General features: G+C 49.9%; 1 protein-coding gene across 1 annotated transcript; it reads left to right on the top strand.

The window, feature by feature from the left end:
* Window positions 1-422: 422 nt before the first annotated feature.
* Window positions 423-2,602, top strand: IER5 (immediate early response 5). Its single transcript, XM_036101365.2, has one exon. It carries the CDS (start codon window positions 659-661, stop codon window positions 1,628-1,630), a length of 972 nt encoding a protein of 323 aa, XP_035957258.1. The 5' UTR covers window positions 423-658; the 3' UTR covers window positions 1,631-2,602.
* Window positions 2,603-17,624: the final 15,022 nt, after the last annotated feature.

The following is a 17,624-nucleotide window of genomic DNA, read 5'->3' as shown; positions in this document are numbered from 1 at the left end:
ACAGATGTTACGAGTGTGTGTGACTCTAGGAAGGCAAGGCACTCATCCAAAATCGGTACCTGCTATATACCTTGTGGTGATACTATTTATTATCCAGGGGTATACTCAGATGAAAGTTCGAGTGGTTTAGTTCCCTCTGGTTCTGGCAAGCCGGCGCACAAGCCAGAATCCTTAACTACAAACCACACTCTGGCTACGCCTCCGCCCCGTCACCCGCCCGCGGCGCACAAGCCCGGACCCGTCCGGCCAGCGCGTCGTCGCCCCCTTTAAGAGCCTGCTCCGCGGGACTAACGTTCGAATAACCCAGGCGCCCCTCCTCGGCCTCCGATTGGCCGCGCGCGGCGCACGAGGGCGCGCCGGCCAGCCCCGGAACGGTTGGCGGCCCGTCGCGATTGGCGGTCGAGGGGCCTATATAAGGCGCCGGGCGTCCGGGCTGCCCTCAGTCAGCGACTGGACCTGGGGCTGGGCTGTGTTATGTAGTGACTAGGACGCGGGGGTCGGTGAGCGCGTCACCGGAGTCGTTTCTTTTCAGCCTTCAGGTATCGAGGGTCCAGCCCCGGACCGGACTTGTCGACGCCTCTCGTTCCCTCTCAGCTTCCGAACGTGAGCCGGGGGTTCACCCCTCACCTCGGCGCCAGCCCCGCGAAGGGGAGGCAGGATGGAGTTCAAGCTGGAGGCTCACCGCATCGTCAGCATCTCCCTGGGCAAGATCTACAACTCGCGGGTCCAGCGCGGCGGCGTCAAACTGCACAAGAACCTGCTGGTCTCCCTGGTGCTGCGCAGCGCCCGCCAGGTCTACCTGAGTGACCCGTGCCCGGGCCTCTACCTGGCCGGTCCCGCGGGGAGCCCGGCGGTACCGCCGCCGCAGCCCGGGGAGCCGGTGGCCGGGCCGCCCGCGGGCTGGGGGGAGCCGCCCCCGCCGGCCGCCGGTGCTGCCTGGCCCGAGATCGAGCCGCAGCCGGAGCGCCCCGCTGACCCGGCCGCGCCGCGGGCGGGCGACGCGGAGCCCGGGGCCTCGATGACGGGCGCAGGGGAAACTCTTCGGGGCGGAGAGGTGGAGGCGGCGGAAGCTGCCTGGCGCAGCGTGGAGGGACCGCGCGAGGCGGCGGAGGGAGGAGCCGGGGGCCCCGCCGGAGGCTCAGACGGCTTCCCCGAGGGGCCCCGTGGGGCGCGCCGCCACTGCGGCTGCCCCCCAGGAGCAGAGTGCCGGCCGGGGCCGCTGGGCGCGTGCCCCCGCGTTGACTGCTGCTGCGCGCCGCGGCCCGCCGAGGACGAGCCCCCGGCACCGCCGGCCGTCGGCCCCCGGAAGCGCGGCGCGGCGGGCGTGGGTGGCGGCCCGGCGCCCGGCTCCAGCCCGCTGAAGAAGCCCCGCCGGAACTCAGAGGAGCAGTCGGGCGGGGCGGCGGTGGCGGAGGAGGAGGAGGAGATGGAGACCGGTAACGTGGCTAACCTCATTAGCATCTTCGGTTCCAGCTTCTCGGGACTCTTGCGGAAAAGCCCCGGGGGCGGCCGGGAGGAAGCCGAGGGAGAGGAGAGCGGTGCGGAAGCCGCGGAGCCCGGGCAGATCTGCTGCGATAAGCCGGTGCTGAGAGACATTAACCCTTGGAGCACAGCCATCGTGGCCTTCTGAGCCCCCCGGGTCCCCGTCGGAAGGAGGTTGAGCGGCGGGGTGGCCCCGACGTGAGGCCGCGAGGACGGCCCAGGGACCGTAGGCGCTGGGCGCGTGGCGGAGCCCGCGGGTGCTGCCGGGCCGCACGGACAGCCCTTGGCTCGGCGGCCCTGCCGCGCCGAGCCTCCCTGCGGTCTCCTCTGGAGACTTGGGGGGTGGGGGGGTGAGGCTTGTCGGAAGAGGACGATCGTTCGCTTTTGTGTAGTGTTGTTATGTCTGTGTACGTATGTTCGTCTTGTTGAATTAAGACTATTTTGTCCTTCTGGAATGCATCACCCCTTTCCCAGGGCTTAGGAGCTTGGGGGCAGACAGGGACTTTCCTCTGCCGGCAGCCCCGAGAAGGAAGCGGCTGAGAGGGCCGGGGAGTTCCCCTTTCGTACTCGGGGGAGGAAGGGACTTTACACACACCCCTCACATGAAAGCTAGCCCCGCACTAGTGCCAGGGGTGGCATTTCCTCACAGGATTTCCTAAGACTAGAGGGATTTAGTCTGGGGTAGAGGCTTGTATTATTTCTCTCTCCCCCCACCCTTCTATCACACTGAAAAACGTTTATACCCTGTGATTACTCTGGGAAAAGGGAATATGAGCGGCCCTTGTCTTTCCCACAGGGAAAAAAAAAGCTTGATGAACTTCACAGAAGAGTTCAAGCTTGGAAATACGGAGTTTATAGAGAATAGATATATTTTTAAAAGCTCTAGATCAGAACTACTACACAGTGCTTTTAAAAAGTGTTTAATGAAACAAAGTTTACAGACAGAAGCCCTAAGTGGAAAGACCTTATGGTTTTGTAGATACGGTGACTCCAGTCTTTGTTGTATAAAGGTTGGGGGAGCTGACAAGGTTTTTGTACAGTATTTTCTCCTTCGTTGTATTGATTTTTGTATAAAAATGTAACTTTACGTGTCTAACACGTATTAAATATTTTGAAGCAACTTAATTGCCTCCTTGTCTGTAATCACCTGTCTGGGTTGGGAGAGAAGTGGGAGGAGGGAAACTATGGTCCTGGCTGGAAAAGTGTGGTTCTTAATATCAGTCATGCACAGACTGGGGACATTGTTTGCTGACTTCACTGAGTATGGAGAGACACGTTTAAGGTTTCTCCCCTAGATCAGAGGATAGCTATTAGATACTAATATCAGTGGCCAGCCAGTTTCTTGAAACCTTTTTAAAAGTCAGCTTAGCCCAATTTGATCTTCTTCAGGCCAATCTGATGGTGTCTGATATTAAATAACTTTAGTGCCAAATTTTGAAGCCCTTCCCATAAGCAAAAATGTTTTCTCAAAAACTTCCTTTTAGTATCCTGTTCAACTATATTAACATGGATCATCTTTCAGCTTTGTTATTGAAAAAAACTGACACATGAGGGAAGCTGATGAGACTGACTTGCCCAGTTGGTCAGATCCACCCTGCAGTCCAGTGGATGTCAGGATGGAATTTTCAATGCTTTTTTTTTTTTCCTTTGTTTTATCTGTAGAAAGTAAATGCATCAGTGAAAGGAAATTGCTTGTGTCAAATTAGATAAGGAAGGAGGACTAGGCAAATTCAACTTAGCAAAACTTCCTGGTTTGCTCCGGTGTTTGGGTCATGGTAAACACTTAGGTGATGACAGCCAAATCATCGGTTGATTTTACTATAATCACTGCATTTAAGGGAGCTTTTTGTCTAAGGCAAATATTCAGTGTTTGAAAGGTATTCACTAATCTATTTCAAAAGCAAATCAATTAGAAGCATATCTTAAAATATTGTTGCTAGTGCTTTGAACACTGGTATTGGTCTATAACAGGTTATAAATAAACAGTGTTTAAGAGATGGGACAAATTGAGGTTAGACAAAGTTTTAAGTAAGGGTTATGACCTTTGTACAGAAGGAGCAAATGAATGGTGCTTTGGTGTTCCAAAAGTTTTGATAATGTGAACTGTCATAGCTGAGTAGGCCAGTGCTTTGATTTTTTGCAAATCTATTAGCGATTCATTAAGCATAAGGAACTTTCTGCTTTATGCTCTATCACCTTAATAATAAATTCATAGAATTAAACCTTGTCTAATCAGGGTCTTATTAAAATTGACGTGTTTTTCTTTCAGAGATTAGCTACTTGAGTTCTGTTCTAGCCACAAGAGATCCATTGAGTGCTGACTGCTTAAACTGAAGAGGGGGTCCAGGGCCTGAATTTTGCAAACATTTCCTGTTGCTAGAAAGTAATTATGCTTGAACAGCTATCTCAGTGCATTTTTATATTTGGAAGGAGGTAACATTTGGTGTGTTTAAGAGAGTTGATATATTTTGGATAAGACCAAAGTTCCTGTTGATTGTTTTCACATTAAGATGAACCAGGGGACCATGTTTCTGTTTAGAGAATGTAAATGGACATTTTTGGTAGGGAGACATAGCTTTGTAGGAAATCTGAAAACATCATGGTTTTTGTTGCAGGATTGTTGCAGAAGCAATGTAGTGTAATGGTTAGAGCATGGGCTCTGGATCCAGACTTCCTGGGTTTTTATCTCGGCTCTGCTACTTATTAGCTGAGGAACTTTAGAGAGATTACTTCCTTTTTCTCTGCCTCTGTTTTCCCAAATGTGAAATTGAGATAATTGTATCTACTTCATAGGGTTGTGAAAATTAATGAGTTAATGCCCCTAAAGTTCCTTAGAAAAGGGAGCATAGTGAGCACGCAGTTATCATTGTTAACTTAGAAGTGAATTTTGTGTATAAATCCGATATATTACTGTCAAAGAATTGTGTATATTTGTAAAGAAAGGCGAGTAAGGGAGAATCTATTTTAAACTTAGCCTATCTGAATGCTGGGTTCTTTTATTCTCCGAACACTTGGCAGTTACAAAGCTTAGTTGCATCAGCATGGTTTTGCTGTTCTGTATGTCTCACACCAACTCTGACTTTCCTGATTGTGTCAAACAACTCTATTTTCAGGGAGGAGTAAGCAGGAGTGAAAACACTCAAGGAGCAAAGATCTTGTTGACTTACAAATGCTTTCTGTGGATGAGTAAAGAAAAAAATAGCCCACAGAGTTATTTTTAGCCTGAATTGCTTGGGCATAGAATGTTTCTTAAGCCATGTTAATTGATAGGTCCTGGAAAAGAGCCTTCCTAGTGCCAGGATGGGGTTATCACACACAAACTAAGTCAGATTCACTGTGACTAGAAATGAAGCTACAGTTTTAGGACCTAACCACTTCTTGACCACTCTGAGAGGGACCTCTTCTCTTGATCAAATTAACCTTAGCTGTGATCTAGGAAAAAAAAAATTTTTTTTGACTATCATGTAAAAACTCGTTTAAAGTGCTTTAAAAATATATATTTATTTATTTGAGAGAGAGCACAAGCGGGGGAAGGGGCAGAGGGAGAGGGGGAAGCCGACTACTGGCCAAGCAGGGAGGCCAATATGGGGCTGGATCCCAGGACCCTGGGATCATGACCTGAGCCAAAGGCAGACACCCAACTGACTGAGCCACCCAAGCATCCGTTTAAAGTGCTTTTTGATGAATACTCCAAGAAGATCACATTGATAGTGAATAAAGGTGATAAGTTTTAGTATAATGCTTCTTAATCATATCACTTTAAACCTATCTTCCCTCTCAGAAATCATTGATTGTGTTTGGGGAAAGGAACTAATGATGGAAAGCTTGAACTGCCCCTCCTCGGCAACTGGATTTTCTCTAAGGCAACTAGTAGAGTAATAATAACCTTTCTAATCCCTATCATTCATCACTGATTGGATTTGGGGATGAGAAGTGGAAAGGAATGGGCTATTTAGTAACATTGGTAGAATTCTTCTCAGACTAAAGATAAAAGGGAACGGAATTAATAATGACAAAACTGCTCTGTTTTATCACTGGGTTAGTCTGAGTCTCTTACCTCAACTTGCTAGGCATGACAACTCAGAGCCTGTGAGATGGGGTTGAAAGGCTAATACCCATTGTGACATGGAGTTTGATGGACATTTATTTCCTTATACTTTTTTTTAAAAGTAGAGTTAGTTCAGTTCACTGAATAACCAAAGAACTTCTGATCTCCTGCCCTAAATATTCTTGTCCTGTTTGTGAATTTTTTATTCTTGTAGGCTTGCTTTTATCCCAGCAGTTACTGAAAGAAGACGAGAATGAAAAGAAACAGTGATCCAACCCTCCCGTGACTATGAAAGAAGCCATTACTATTAGGTGCAGAACTCCGGTGGGAGTGAGGTCTGCTTCCCAGGATTCCTGGCACTCTTTCCAGTAATGAGCAGTTTGTTTCTCAGCCTTTGAACCATTATTCACATTTAAAATTCTACCCAGTGGAAAGCCTTGGGAGGAAAAATGAAGTAGAATCGATGTTAGGTATCATTGTGATCTTAACTCCTGTCCTTGGAGTTTTTTAGTAACAATTCTTGAGGGTATAGAGAAGAGAATATGTGAGAGCAGAAAGTATAAAAGGATACCCACATCTAGTAGAATGCCTCCTTCCCGATCCAAACACAGTTTTTCCCAATGCCTGCCACCACCCCCTCCCCCAGCAGGAACGAGGGTTTTAAAAATAAAACTCTTCTCTAGCTCTCAGAGGAATATAGCCCAAAGCGTCTTTGCTGGACCATATCCTAGGGTTTATCTCAGACATTTGGAATCTTACAAGCAGGGAGGGAGAAGCCTCCTGGGACTGCATTCCTAAAAGGGCCTCTCCCTCTTCCCTACTCTCCTGATCAGCCATCTTCCACCACTGGATACTGACCACTTATGGGCAGGTGAGTGAGTTCTGGCTATCAGCTTTTGAAAACTGCAGGAAGAAGGGCTGATCCCTGTCACTACCACTGAGCATGTTCAGCAGGTGATTCTCTTAAGGGTCTAACATAAAGTAGGCCCACGATATTTCTTGATAAATCTACTTATTTTATAAAATAAAGTTTTCTGGGACCTGGTCACAAGAAGCCGCCATGCCTGTGTGATAAAGCCACATCCCTGACTTACAGAATGAAGGTCAGACCCAGCTTTCCCCTTTCTACCCATTTAGCACCAAGTCCGCCCTGGTCGCCCTCTGCTTTCTCCCTATGAACTTGAGCCTCTCTCTGCCAGGCTGCCCTAGCCCCTCATTCTACTGGATGCCAAGGCAAGGCTCCTTTCGGTTTTTCTAGAACTCAGGGATGTGCCAAACGCCATGTGTCCCCACCTGCTCATTTTTCGTTCCGTTCATTCTCTCAAGTCTTGGGGCAGGGCAGGCTGCTGGAAACTTGCTTTCTCTGAGGTAAAAGAAAACCATTCTGTTCCCTCTGCTCGGAGCACTGAAGTTGTCTCTGAGGGGCAGGATTTCCTTTGGCTACTCTCCGTACTTGATCCCTTTCCTGGATCCCATTTGAGTTTTTCTCTGGGTTGATCCACCTCTGCGTGGCTCTTTCTTTCCCACCAGTCACAGCATCACCCTGCCCTTTGTGGCATAGATACTTCCTTCAGTGCTGTAGCTGTCTTTCCTATCTGTCTATCTGGGTCCTAGTCCTCCCCCCACCCTCTCCTGAGGACACTCACATTCATTGTTTACCTGGGGAAGAGTCTGAGTGCCCAGGGAAGAGCTGTGATGGGGAAAGATGGAGTGGAGTTGGATTTCTTGACCTTGAGACATGCAGAATCTCCAGAGATCAAGCACAGCTGTGGTAGCTGGTCGCCCAATCCCGGTGCCTTGGTGCCTCGCCAGACCCCCAATTCCATCATAATAGCAGGGGGTGGGTTTGGGAGTATCCATCTAGAAACAGGAGCAGCTGCTGAAAAACAGCCTGGCTCGTGGCCAGCTGGAGGGAAGGAGAGGCAAAGCCAGGGGAGCCCAAACTTGGGCTACACAGCATTTCCGCTCCCCCTTTCCTGGAACTGCATGTGCCGCTTTTTAGAACAGATAATGAATCACAGAGCTGCTCTGATGAAGAAATCCAAAAGTGCCTCTTTGCCTTGTCTCCCCCATCTAGGCTTTGATTAATAGAAACTTTTTACAGTGGGTTACCAGAAATGAGAGTAGGGGAATAGTTATAACCCCGCTGGAATCCTGCAACAGAGGAGACTGGTAGGAAGTGAGTTAGACCGACCCTGTGAAGAGATCCTGCGGGGTGGGGGGCAGTCATTGGGAGGAATTGCCACTGAGTCAAGTTCTCCTGCTCTCCTGCGTCCAGCTAGGCTACTACTCTTTGGCATGCAAAGTAAAAGAGAACAGGGATGATAGCTAGAGAGATCAGTTGAAAGGGCCTGTGCATGTCTTAAGACAGAACCAACCAGAAACAACCAAATTGAGGTGAATGGGGCTTGAATATATAAACTGCTTAAGTATGCATCTCTTTATCAGAAGGAATAAACACTTTCTTTTCCTTCTCCTTTCAATGAATCCAGGGCAGGAGCACCCCACCCACTTTTTTCTCCCCAGCTTTTCTCAAGCTGCACCCATTTTCTTTAGACCATTTCCAAGTTCTATTTTTGGTTTGGAAAAGGGTGAAAGTGCCTTGGCATCTGCATTTATCAGCTTGCTCTCTCTCTGTGTGACCTACTTTAGAGACTGGAGTTGCTTTTATTTTTATGGCTGTGGGAGAAATCCCTGAAAGCAAAAATTCAGTTTCAGAAGCTGAACTTAAAGGACATGGGACACTATGTTGAGGTGGTTATTACTCTATGATTTCTGTGGTTTTCTCCCCGCCCCCTGCCAACTCTACCCCACCCCACTTCCTCTTCACAATGTCTTTTTAAGAGGTGCTTCTAAACAGCACCGGCTAAGTTGTAAAGATGCCATGTGGGGGCGATTCTGGCATGTGGGCTGGCCCCAGCTGTGTGCTTCCCAACCTTTGAGTCACCTCAGCATCAGGCATCTGGCCTCCTAACATGAAGCTTGCAGCTCCTTAAGGCTTCTGAACTTGCCTGTGAGAGAAGGAGACAGAGAGGGGAGAGTCTCCTATTTACTAGTCAGGAAAGATTAAATGAGGTCCAGAAAGTGAGTAGGTCATCTTGAGCAGTCAGGTGAGAACCCAAGCAGAGGCAGTGTTAGAATTCACCCTGGAGGGTGCCTGGGTGGCTCAGTCGTTAAGCGTCTGCCTTCGGCTCAGGTCATGATCCTGGGATCCTTGGATCGAGTCCCACATTGGGCTCTCCGCTCAGCGGGAAGCCTGCTTCTCTCTCTCCCACTCCCCTTGCTTGTATTCCCTCTCTCACTGTCTCTCTCTCTCTCTGTTAAATAAATAAAATCTTAAAAAAAAAAAAAAAAAGAATTCACCCTAGACCAGTCCTTGGGACCCCTCTGAGGAACATGTGGACCAGAATCTGAAATGTGACTCACTATTTGGAGAATCATTCATTTTTCTTGGTTTCTATTTATAGTCCAGAAAAAGGAAAAAAAGAAAAGGATCCACTTGCCTCATGATTGTGATGTGAAGATAAATTAGTGTTTGTAAAGCAAAGCTAGAAGATATAAACAACTCAGCCCTGGGTCCTATCAATTAAGTATTCATAGGAACACCCAGAAGGAATTCATCAATGGGGAAAACGAAGATGCAAACAATTGCATCCTGGTTCTCAAGTCGGATTACATTCCAGATGAGCTACAAAAACAACGCAGAAAACCCCCAGGAAACCTGACAGTAGTTAAGTGTGATCTAGCCCCTTGCTTCTCAAAGTACTGTCTATGGACCAGCAACGTGGGTATCATCTGGGAGTTTACCAGAAATACAGAATCTCAGGCCCTACCCCAGACCTACTGAATCTGCATTTTAACAAGGTCCCCAGGTGATTTGTCTGCACATTAACATCTAAAACGCAGATATTTCCACTAATCTCAGGGTCAAGTGGAAACTTCTCAGCCTGAGGTCACTCAAGACTTACCTTCCTCAAAACTATTCCATCCCTCCTGATGCCTCCTGCCAGAGGGTATTGCCTGCAGGCTTGTGGGGGTGGGGCGTGGGGCTTTTCATTTGCTGCTTCCTAGGGGGGCATGGCCAAGTTTAGAGATGATCCTTAGAGCTGAGAGCATAAAGAAACTCTCCAAGCTAGAGAGAAGGGCTAGAGAGAAGCAATAAAAGGGAAGCCTGGAGTTGGGTGCTGGAGTAGGAAGAGTGCACTGCTAGGAGAAACAGTTTGCGGAGAGGTGGGCTTAGAGCTAGGCTACTACCTAGGGAGATGTGCAACAGAACAGTCAAGGAAAACGAGAACAAAGAAAAGGTCATTGAACCAAAGATGGTTACTGGTGAATTTTGAGAGCGGTTCTGGTAGGACACGGGAGGAAAAAATCCAATTATAAAGTTGTGGAGGGAAGGATGTGGAGGCTCCGGCTTCCCCAAGAACTTCGGCATGCAAGGCAAAGGAGAACTGGGATGGTAGCTAGAGAGGTCAGTTGAAAAGGCCTGTGCGTGTCTTAAGACAGAACCAACCAGAAACAACCAAATTGAGGTGAATGGGGCTTGAATATATAAACCACTTAAGTATGCATCTCTTTATCAGAAGGAATAAACACTTTCTTTTCCTTCTCCTGTCAAATAAAAGGAGACTGAAGACACTAATAAATCACTCCAGGGACCTTGTTAGTGTCAGCAGCCTGCATTCTCTTCCTCATTCTCAGCCCTCGAAGACTCTTGCAGCTTTAAACTCCAGCATACCAGTTGGCAAGGTAACAAACTGCGAGAGGTCCTGGAGGATAAAGGATCACTCCCAAACCCTAGCGCTGCCAGCTACTAATCTAAAGATCTATATTTCTGATGCTTCATCCTCTTTACATATCAGGAGTTCAAAACATCTGAAGGCAGGCATGTGTTAGGAGGAAAGCAGAAGTTGGGGTTCTTGACAGCAGAAACACACACACACACACACACACACACACACACACACACACACCTGGTAGTCTGTTCTCATTTGGAAAGCCAGTTATGAATGAGCATGGTTTCCTGGGTAAGAAATGTTCTCTTCCTTCCCTCCCAAGCAAGTCTGACCTCATCTGTCATTTTCAGTGTTATGGAGGATTAGCCTGAGGCTGAGAACAGGTTGAGACATGCCCCACAAAGAGGCTCCGGATACTGAGAGACCCGGGGGGGAAGCCGAGCAGTTTTAGGTCTCTTAAGGCAATGCTGAGAATCGGGAGTGGGAGAGGAGAGGGGTGGACGGATGGGGAAGGCAAGAGAGACAGATGTCTGTGGTGATTTCAAAAGAAACACCAGACTAAAATAAACTCCGAGTCAGAAAACAGGAAGAATGTGAGAAGACAAAAAGGTAATGGACTGAGAACTGCAGTGTGTTTGAGAAAACACAGCCCCATCCCCCAGCAAGGTCTTCTGGAAGGGGCGGGGGGATGCAGAGGGGCTGCAGAAGAAGTAATAGCTCTACTTGGTACTGGGATCATTTGATGCCAAAGCTCTAAAAGTCACAAAGCAACATCGCTGTTGGGCCTCCATCCCAATTTCCTGAAAGGGTGACAGGAGGCCCTGGCTTGTGCGTCTTTGCCTGCCTAGATATTCAACCCAGAGCTCAAAATTCCTTCAGTCTGTTTGCTTTCTGTCCTCATTAGCTGAAGCTATTTCTAAAACCAAACAGATCATCTCCTCTCGCAGATTCCCTGGCGGCCCTTTCCCCACTGCTACCCTCACCCAGGGCCTTCTCCTGACTTCTGTGTGCTGCTTCGACTCAAGTTCCCTCTCAGACGCCAGGGCTGCGGACCTTAGCTTCACCTCCCTCCTTTGCCAACACATCCCAACACTTGCTAAAGCTTATAGCATTACCTCCAAAGCCAAGCTCGTTTCCATTCCTGCTTCTCACTGCCACCTTCTTCCTTCTTTACTTCAAGCCCTTTATGACTTCAGTCTCTTCTCCCCTTTTCCCCCAACACTTCCCCCCCTACAACCTGGTAACTAATAGATTACTCATCTGACAATGTAGTTTTGGTGTTATTATCAGTCTCTGACTCAGAAGCCTCTAATGACTTTCCATATTCTCTGCCTGCCTGCCATTCAGTTTTTCATTCAACCATCATTTATTGTCTACTCAGCACCAGGCACTGGATACAAAGTTAAGAAACTTGATGTCTAGTGGGGAGAGAGGTAGAAAACTCATTGCAGTTCAGGCTCGATACTACAGCATTGCAAGAATATTGATGAGGAGTACTCAACCCAGACAGAGAAGGTCAGGGAAGGAGTCCTGGGAAGAGGAAGTTATTTCTGTGCTGAGTTCCAAAAGGCTAGTTGGAGTTAGCCAAATGGGAAGAGGAAAAACATTCCAGGCAGACCAAGCTGCATGTGCAAAGGCCCTGAGGCCAGAGAGCTGGTAGTATCTGGATATCACAAATACTTTATTCTGGCTGGAGCACGGAGTCCCAAGGATTAGGAGAGGTCAGGTTACAAGAGGCTAGGCATGCCATGGGAGGGGTTTGGTTTTATCTGGAAAGATAGGGGGAGCGGAGCGAAACTTTTGAGCAGATTTACATGTAGATTCATCATTGGCTATAGTGCAGAGATGGAACTGGGAGTGGAAGAAGAGGAAAGACTGGAGGCAGGCTGAGGCAGGGGCCTGTTAGGGGGCTGTCTAGTGACCCACGCGGGGAATCACTGGGGCTAACAGCTGCAGTGGCAATTCTCCTGAGGCACCTGGTGTACACTGTTATGTACATGTTTGTTAATTTCCCGAAATTCCTTACCTCTCCCTTCCTCACTGGACTGTAAATTCTTGAAAGATAAGTGCTGGACCTTACTGGATCCTAATCTTTTTTTTTTTGTTTAAAGATTTTATTTATTTATTTGAGAGAGAGAGAGAGAGAGAGAGAGCATGAGCGGGGGGAGGGGCAGAGGAAGAGGGAGAAGCAGGCTCCCCGTTAGCAGGGAGCACAACGCAGGACTCGATCCCAGGACCGTGGGCAGATGCTTCACCGACTGAGCCACCGGGGCGCCCCACCGGATCTTAATCTTGTCCATGTAGAGGCCTTTCTGTGTCAGGATCTGCACTGGTATCAGTTGAACCAGGGAAAGTTAAGAAAAAGTGGGGTGAGGGGAAACTAGCCTAGAGGCAATAGGCAGGAGAGAGCTCACAGCCAAAAGAGAGAAAGGAATGTGAGGTTTCTCTTGCTCCGACCCCACACTTTCTGCAGCTCAGCTGGGTTCCCAATCCAGTTTCTGAGAAGCAAATTCTGAATCACCTCTTTCTTCCCAAGTTCTCTTCCCCCAAAGGATTCAAAGGCTCTAGGGGTGTTGGAGAAGGGAGGGTAGAAGCACCATCTGATACTTTCCCCTTCTCACAACATGGACAAAGAGCAGTGATGTTGACAATGGCCAAGCTGGGAAGAAAGTAGCCAGAACAGAGCCTTCTGCCTCTCAGCCCTGGAACCTCGCTTCCAGCGAGCGTGGAATTTCACTTGGAAAGTAGGCTGAGGGTGATGAAATTAGTCTTGAGAAGCTGGCTGGGAGGGGGCCTTGAGGGAAGGCAGTGCCCTCTCAGGCAGTGAGTAGAGTCAAATCATTTAAGCCACTTCTCCAGTTACAGGCTGTCCTGTAGGGTAATTGCTTGTTTACTCCCTCCCAGTTCTTAGAGGCTGTTGGACTCCCGCTGCTCTGGGAGTTGTGGGCTTACCGACCCCCCCTTTACCCTCACCTTCTCCACTGCACTGAACCCACTGGGAAGGAACAAAGACCAGAGTTCAAGTTCTAATGAGGTCTCCAGTGAGGTAGAGGCGATCGTCATCATTTGGTCCCAGGCAGAGAGAGGTATTGAAATCCCAGAACTAGCCCTTAAATTGGCTGTTGGCCTGATGCTCAGAATGAGTACCCCAGGGAGGTGGGCAGGCCTGGTTACGGGCTTTCTGGGACAGGGACTTGAAGTGCAAGTAGTCCTACTGGGCTCATTTCTTCTCCCACCGACAGTCCCTCCCCCAGGGAGGGCATTTGAGTGCCGTGATTTAATAATTCCCTGAAAGACAGAGTGGATTAAAGATGTGATAAACACAAATATGCAACTAGTACTCCTAAAGAAACCAGTAGAAGATAAGTGACCCCTTGTATCTGGCTGTATATGTGGTGAGAATTTCCCAAAAGGGGACGGAGAGATGATAGTCTCTTCAATCACTAGGGCTCCTTTTTTTTTTTTTTTTTAAGATTTTATTTATTTTTTGACATCGAGACAGCGAGAGAGGGAACACAAGCAGGGGGAGTGGGAGAGGGAGGAGCAGGCTTCCCACTGAGCGGGCAGCCCGAAGTGGGGCTCAATCCCAGGACCCTGGGATCATGACCTGAGCTGAAGGCAGATGCTTAACGACTGAGCCACCCAGGCGCCCCAATAACTAGGGGTCCTTATCTGCATTTCCATTGTGAGGAATGATCATGAACTGGTTTAAGTAAGACTCTGTGATTCTGTGAAATCCATTGACACCTTGCTAGGAAAAGCCATAGGTATGCACTTCATATCTTCTCCTAATTAAAGGGCATTATCACTTATTTACAAATGGTTAGGGCTACAATAAATTAACCCTTAGGAGACCGAAGGTCAAACAAACACACAAAGATAACTTACTACAGGATGTCAATAGGAACCCAATTGACGAGTTAATCATTGCTTCTCTTTAGGGTTATTAGGTACTTAAGGACTCTTCCACATTGATCTCTGTTCTAGTTCGGTTCTCCCCTTTGGCCAGGGCCCCGGGGGAGGCAATCAGAGTCCTTAGGTAGAAGGAAGAACAGTATCTCCAGTGGCATCTGGGGCATCTCTTCCCCTTCCTTCCCTCCACCCTACTTTGCTCTCGGCAATACTTGAGGGGCCCCCCAACAGCTGGTGTCTTGCCAAGATTCCTCTGCCTGGACCACTTTCCCCATATATCTGCCAGGGCAAAGAATCTTTGCAGACCCTTCCCCTTGCTGTAATTACTGGTTCACATGTTTCTTTTCCCGACCGGACTGTGCCCTCCCCACCTCAAAATCGAGTTCATCTTTCTATTCCCATAAGCTAGATCAGAACCTAGCACGCGGTAAGTACTTCGCCAGAGCCGACCGGATGCTGGCTGGGGAGGCTCAAGTCTGGGTTGGGCCCTTCACATTCTGTATGACTTTCAGCAAGTCGTTTCATCGTTCTGAGTTTTAGCTTCTCCGTTTTAAAATAAATCCTGCCAATTCCAACTCACACGGTTACGAATTAAAAATGAGACAAGTGTGGAAGCGCTGAACAAAACGCCAGGTGGTGGAGGTGGTAGGAGGGGCGCTGGGCTCCAAGCGAACACATATTTGTCTTAGTCTGCTCAGGCTGCCATAACAAAATACCACAGACCCGGGGGGGGGGGCACTTAAACAAAAGAAATTTATTTTCTCACAGTTTCGGAGGATGGAAGTCTGAGATCAGGGTGCCAGGATGGTTGGGTTCTAGTGAGGGCTCCCTTCCTGGCTTGCAGATGGCTGCTTTGTCATTGTGTCCTCACGTGGCAGTGGTGGGGATAGATCTCTCGTTTCCTTTTCTTCCAGGACCACAGTCCTGATGAACTCACTTCACCTTGAATTACCTCTCCTAAAGAGCCTCTCTCCAGATATAGTCACATTGGGAGTTAGGGCTTCAACGTCTGCGTGGGGTAAATGCCAGAGGGGACACAATTCAGTCCGTAGTAATGTGAGATGAGACTCAACAGCACACAGAACCGTTCAGTCCTGCCTCCATGTCCCCCAGCTTGCAGATCTGGCACCCTCCTGAGTCCAGTCACCCTGTTGTCTTGCTCTCTGGATGATAGATGGTCTCTTTAGTCCAGTATCAACATTTATTCTTTTATAATTCCCTGTCTCTTATTGGGACAGCTCTTCTGGGCTTGAGTTTTGGTTCCTACCCTTATATAGTATTTGAAGCTGTCTTTTAGGCTAAGAAGTAAAAAGGAAGTCCTCTGGGGTTTGCCAAATTAAGTCAAGGATCCAGGAGTGGTCCTGAAAAAAACACCTGAGTTTCTCTCTGACTGAATTTCTTGCCCTATTCAGAGGAGACTGGACGAAGGTAGTCTATATCTTACTAGGATATTTGGAGAAATAACCAGCAAAATCTTGGGAAAGCACTTTGCAGCTACAGGATGTGAAGCAGTTTGTAGATGTCCCAGTGACTGAAGCATGTGTGTGGCATATCCTATGGCTTCTGAAGAATACCTCCTACATTATCTCATCCCATCTTCACAACAACCATTTCACAGATGAGGAGACTTAGGCCTAATAGGTGCTTAGGTCCTCCGGTTGTTCACCTTCAAACTCTTTCCACCATACAAAGGAACCCCCATCCCATTTCAAAGAAAACACAGGGCCCTAAGGAGGAACACAGTGTATCTCTTTAGCTCCTCTGCTAGGACGAGAGATAGTCCAGACTCTTGTTCGTTTCATATGAATCTTTCTTTCTTGTTCTGGAATTTTACGGAGTTTGAAGTAGAATATATGGAATGAGGTGACATTCTTAGAGGAAGAGACTTTACAAATGCAAAGTTATTATTTTATTCATGTTCGTTTGATTTGAGACTAAATTTCAGGGGACCCTGACTACTTTCTTAGTGTTTCCTTGAGATGCCCTGCCCACTTAGAACAACGGAATGAAGGAGGCATTATCTGGTTTTAACCATATCCATTCACTAAACATTAATTTAGTTCAGAACCTTCTACGTGCCAGGGGCTCTACCCTGCAGGAGCTCACATTCCAAGTAAGCCAGGGATAGACCACCCCTTAAGAGGGACAGTATAAATGGAACTCTTCTGGTCTGCCCCCTTTCCTCCCGCAGCTCTCTGGGCGCTCAGAACGTCTCAGTTCGGCCCCAATCACCCTGGAAGCTGGAGACACTCTTTTGGGGGATCTGCAACGCTCCCTTCTCACCACACCAACAAACAAAATGCGCCAGGGTCCTGCACAGTCGAAATCCTGGAGGCGGGGAGGGGGGGGGGGCGGCGGTCATCCCAACATGGAGCAATGCGCAGTTTTTGTGCTGTTTTCTTCCCCACGAGATGCGGTGCACTTGGGGAGGGGGCTGCCTGGAAAGCACGACCCCGGCTCCCGACGGCGATTCCCGCTCCGGTCCTTCCCTCCAGGCCAGTGTCCCTTCGGCCCGCACATCCCTGTTTCTCCGATCCCGGCCCTCGGGCCAGAGAGGGCTTTATTTTCCGCCTCCCTCTTTCATCTGGCCGAGCGTGCCGAGGAACCTCAGCCAAGGTCTCCTTCCATCCCAGGAGGACGGGCGGGGAGATCTGGGGAGGTTTTCGAGGGGCCGGGAGGTCAGGCGGGGCCGGGGGAGGCTCCGGGGAGACCGTGCAACCGGCCAGGGCGCTCCCGCAACCTCCACGGCCGCAGCGGAGCTTCCTCCCCTGCTCCCGCCTTTCCGGGCCGGGCCGGCCGAGCGGAGGGAAGGCTTCCTGCGTCGGCTGCCGCGGCGCCGAGCGAGTGCCGGCCGGGGCAGCGGCCGAGCGCCGGGCGCCGCGGGCGCGGAGGGCGGAGGCGGAGGCGGGGCCGGGCCGCGCTCGGGGTCCCCTCCCGCGCGCCGCGGCCGCCGTTGCCAGGGTTACCGGGGGGTTGCTCAGGTGGAGGGGAGGCCGCCGCGGCTGGGGCCGGCGGAGCTGCGCCGCGGGCGGGGCGGGCGAGCGGGCGGGGGCGGAGTCGCTGCCTCGTCGCCATGGGAACGGCGCAGCTATTTCCAACCCCGGGCGGTGCCAGTGGCGCCGTGCCAGGGTGCGAGGGTATTGCAGGACAGCGGCAATCTGCTGCGGCCGGGGACCTAACAATGCGCTCCTTCTGTAGCGCGGGGCCCGCCGGCAAGAGGCCGGGCTAATCGGAGGGGCCCGGGCCGCCCCCGCGCGTCGCGCCTCCTCCCCGGCGCTCCTCGGCGGGGAGCCCGGCTGCCTGGGGCGCTGCCGGCTGCACGTGCTGCCCCCGCCGCCGCCCTCGCCAGACAAAGCGGCCTCCCCCCCCCCGCTCGATGGACCCTTTGATTTCTTCCCACTCTCGCCTTCATCTCTCACTCGTTCCACCCCGCTCAACGGCCTCCT

This window comes from Halichoerus grypus, chromosome 7, assembly GCF_964656455.1.
Source record: "Halichoerus grypus chromosome 7, mHalGry1.hap1.1, whole genome shotgun sequence".
NCBI lineage: Eukaryota > Metazoa > Chordata > Mammalia > Carnivora > Phocidae > Halichoerus > Halichoerus grypus.
The sequence above is the reverse complement of the archived record's forward strand: the minus strand, read 5'-3'. Positions and strand labels throughout refer to the sequence as shown.

Bases quoted from the DNA above. Each gene is read 5' to 3' on its own strand.
- IER5 (XM_036101365.2), top strand. From the start codon at position 659: ATGGAGTTCAAGCTGGAGGCTCACCGCATCGTCAGCATCTCCCTGGGC.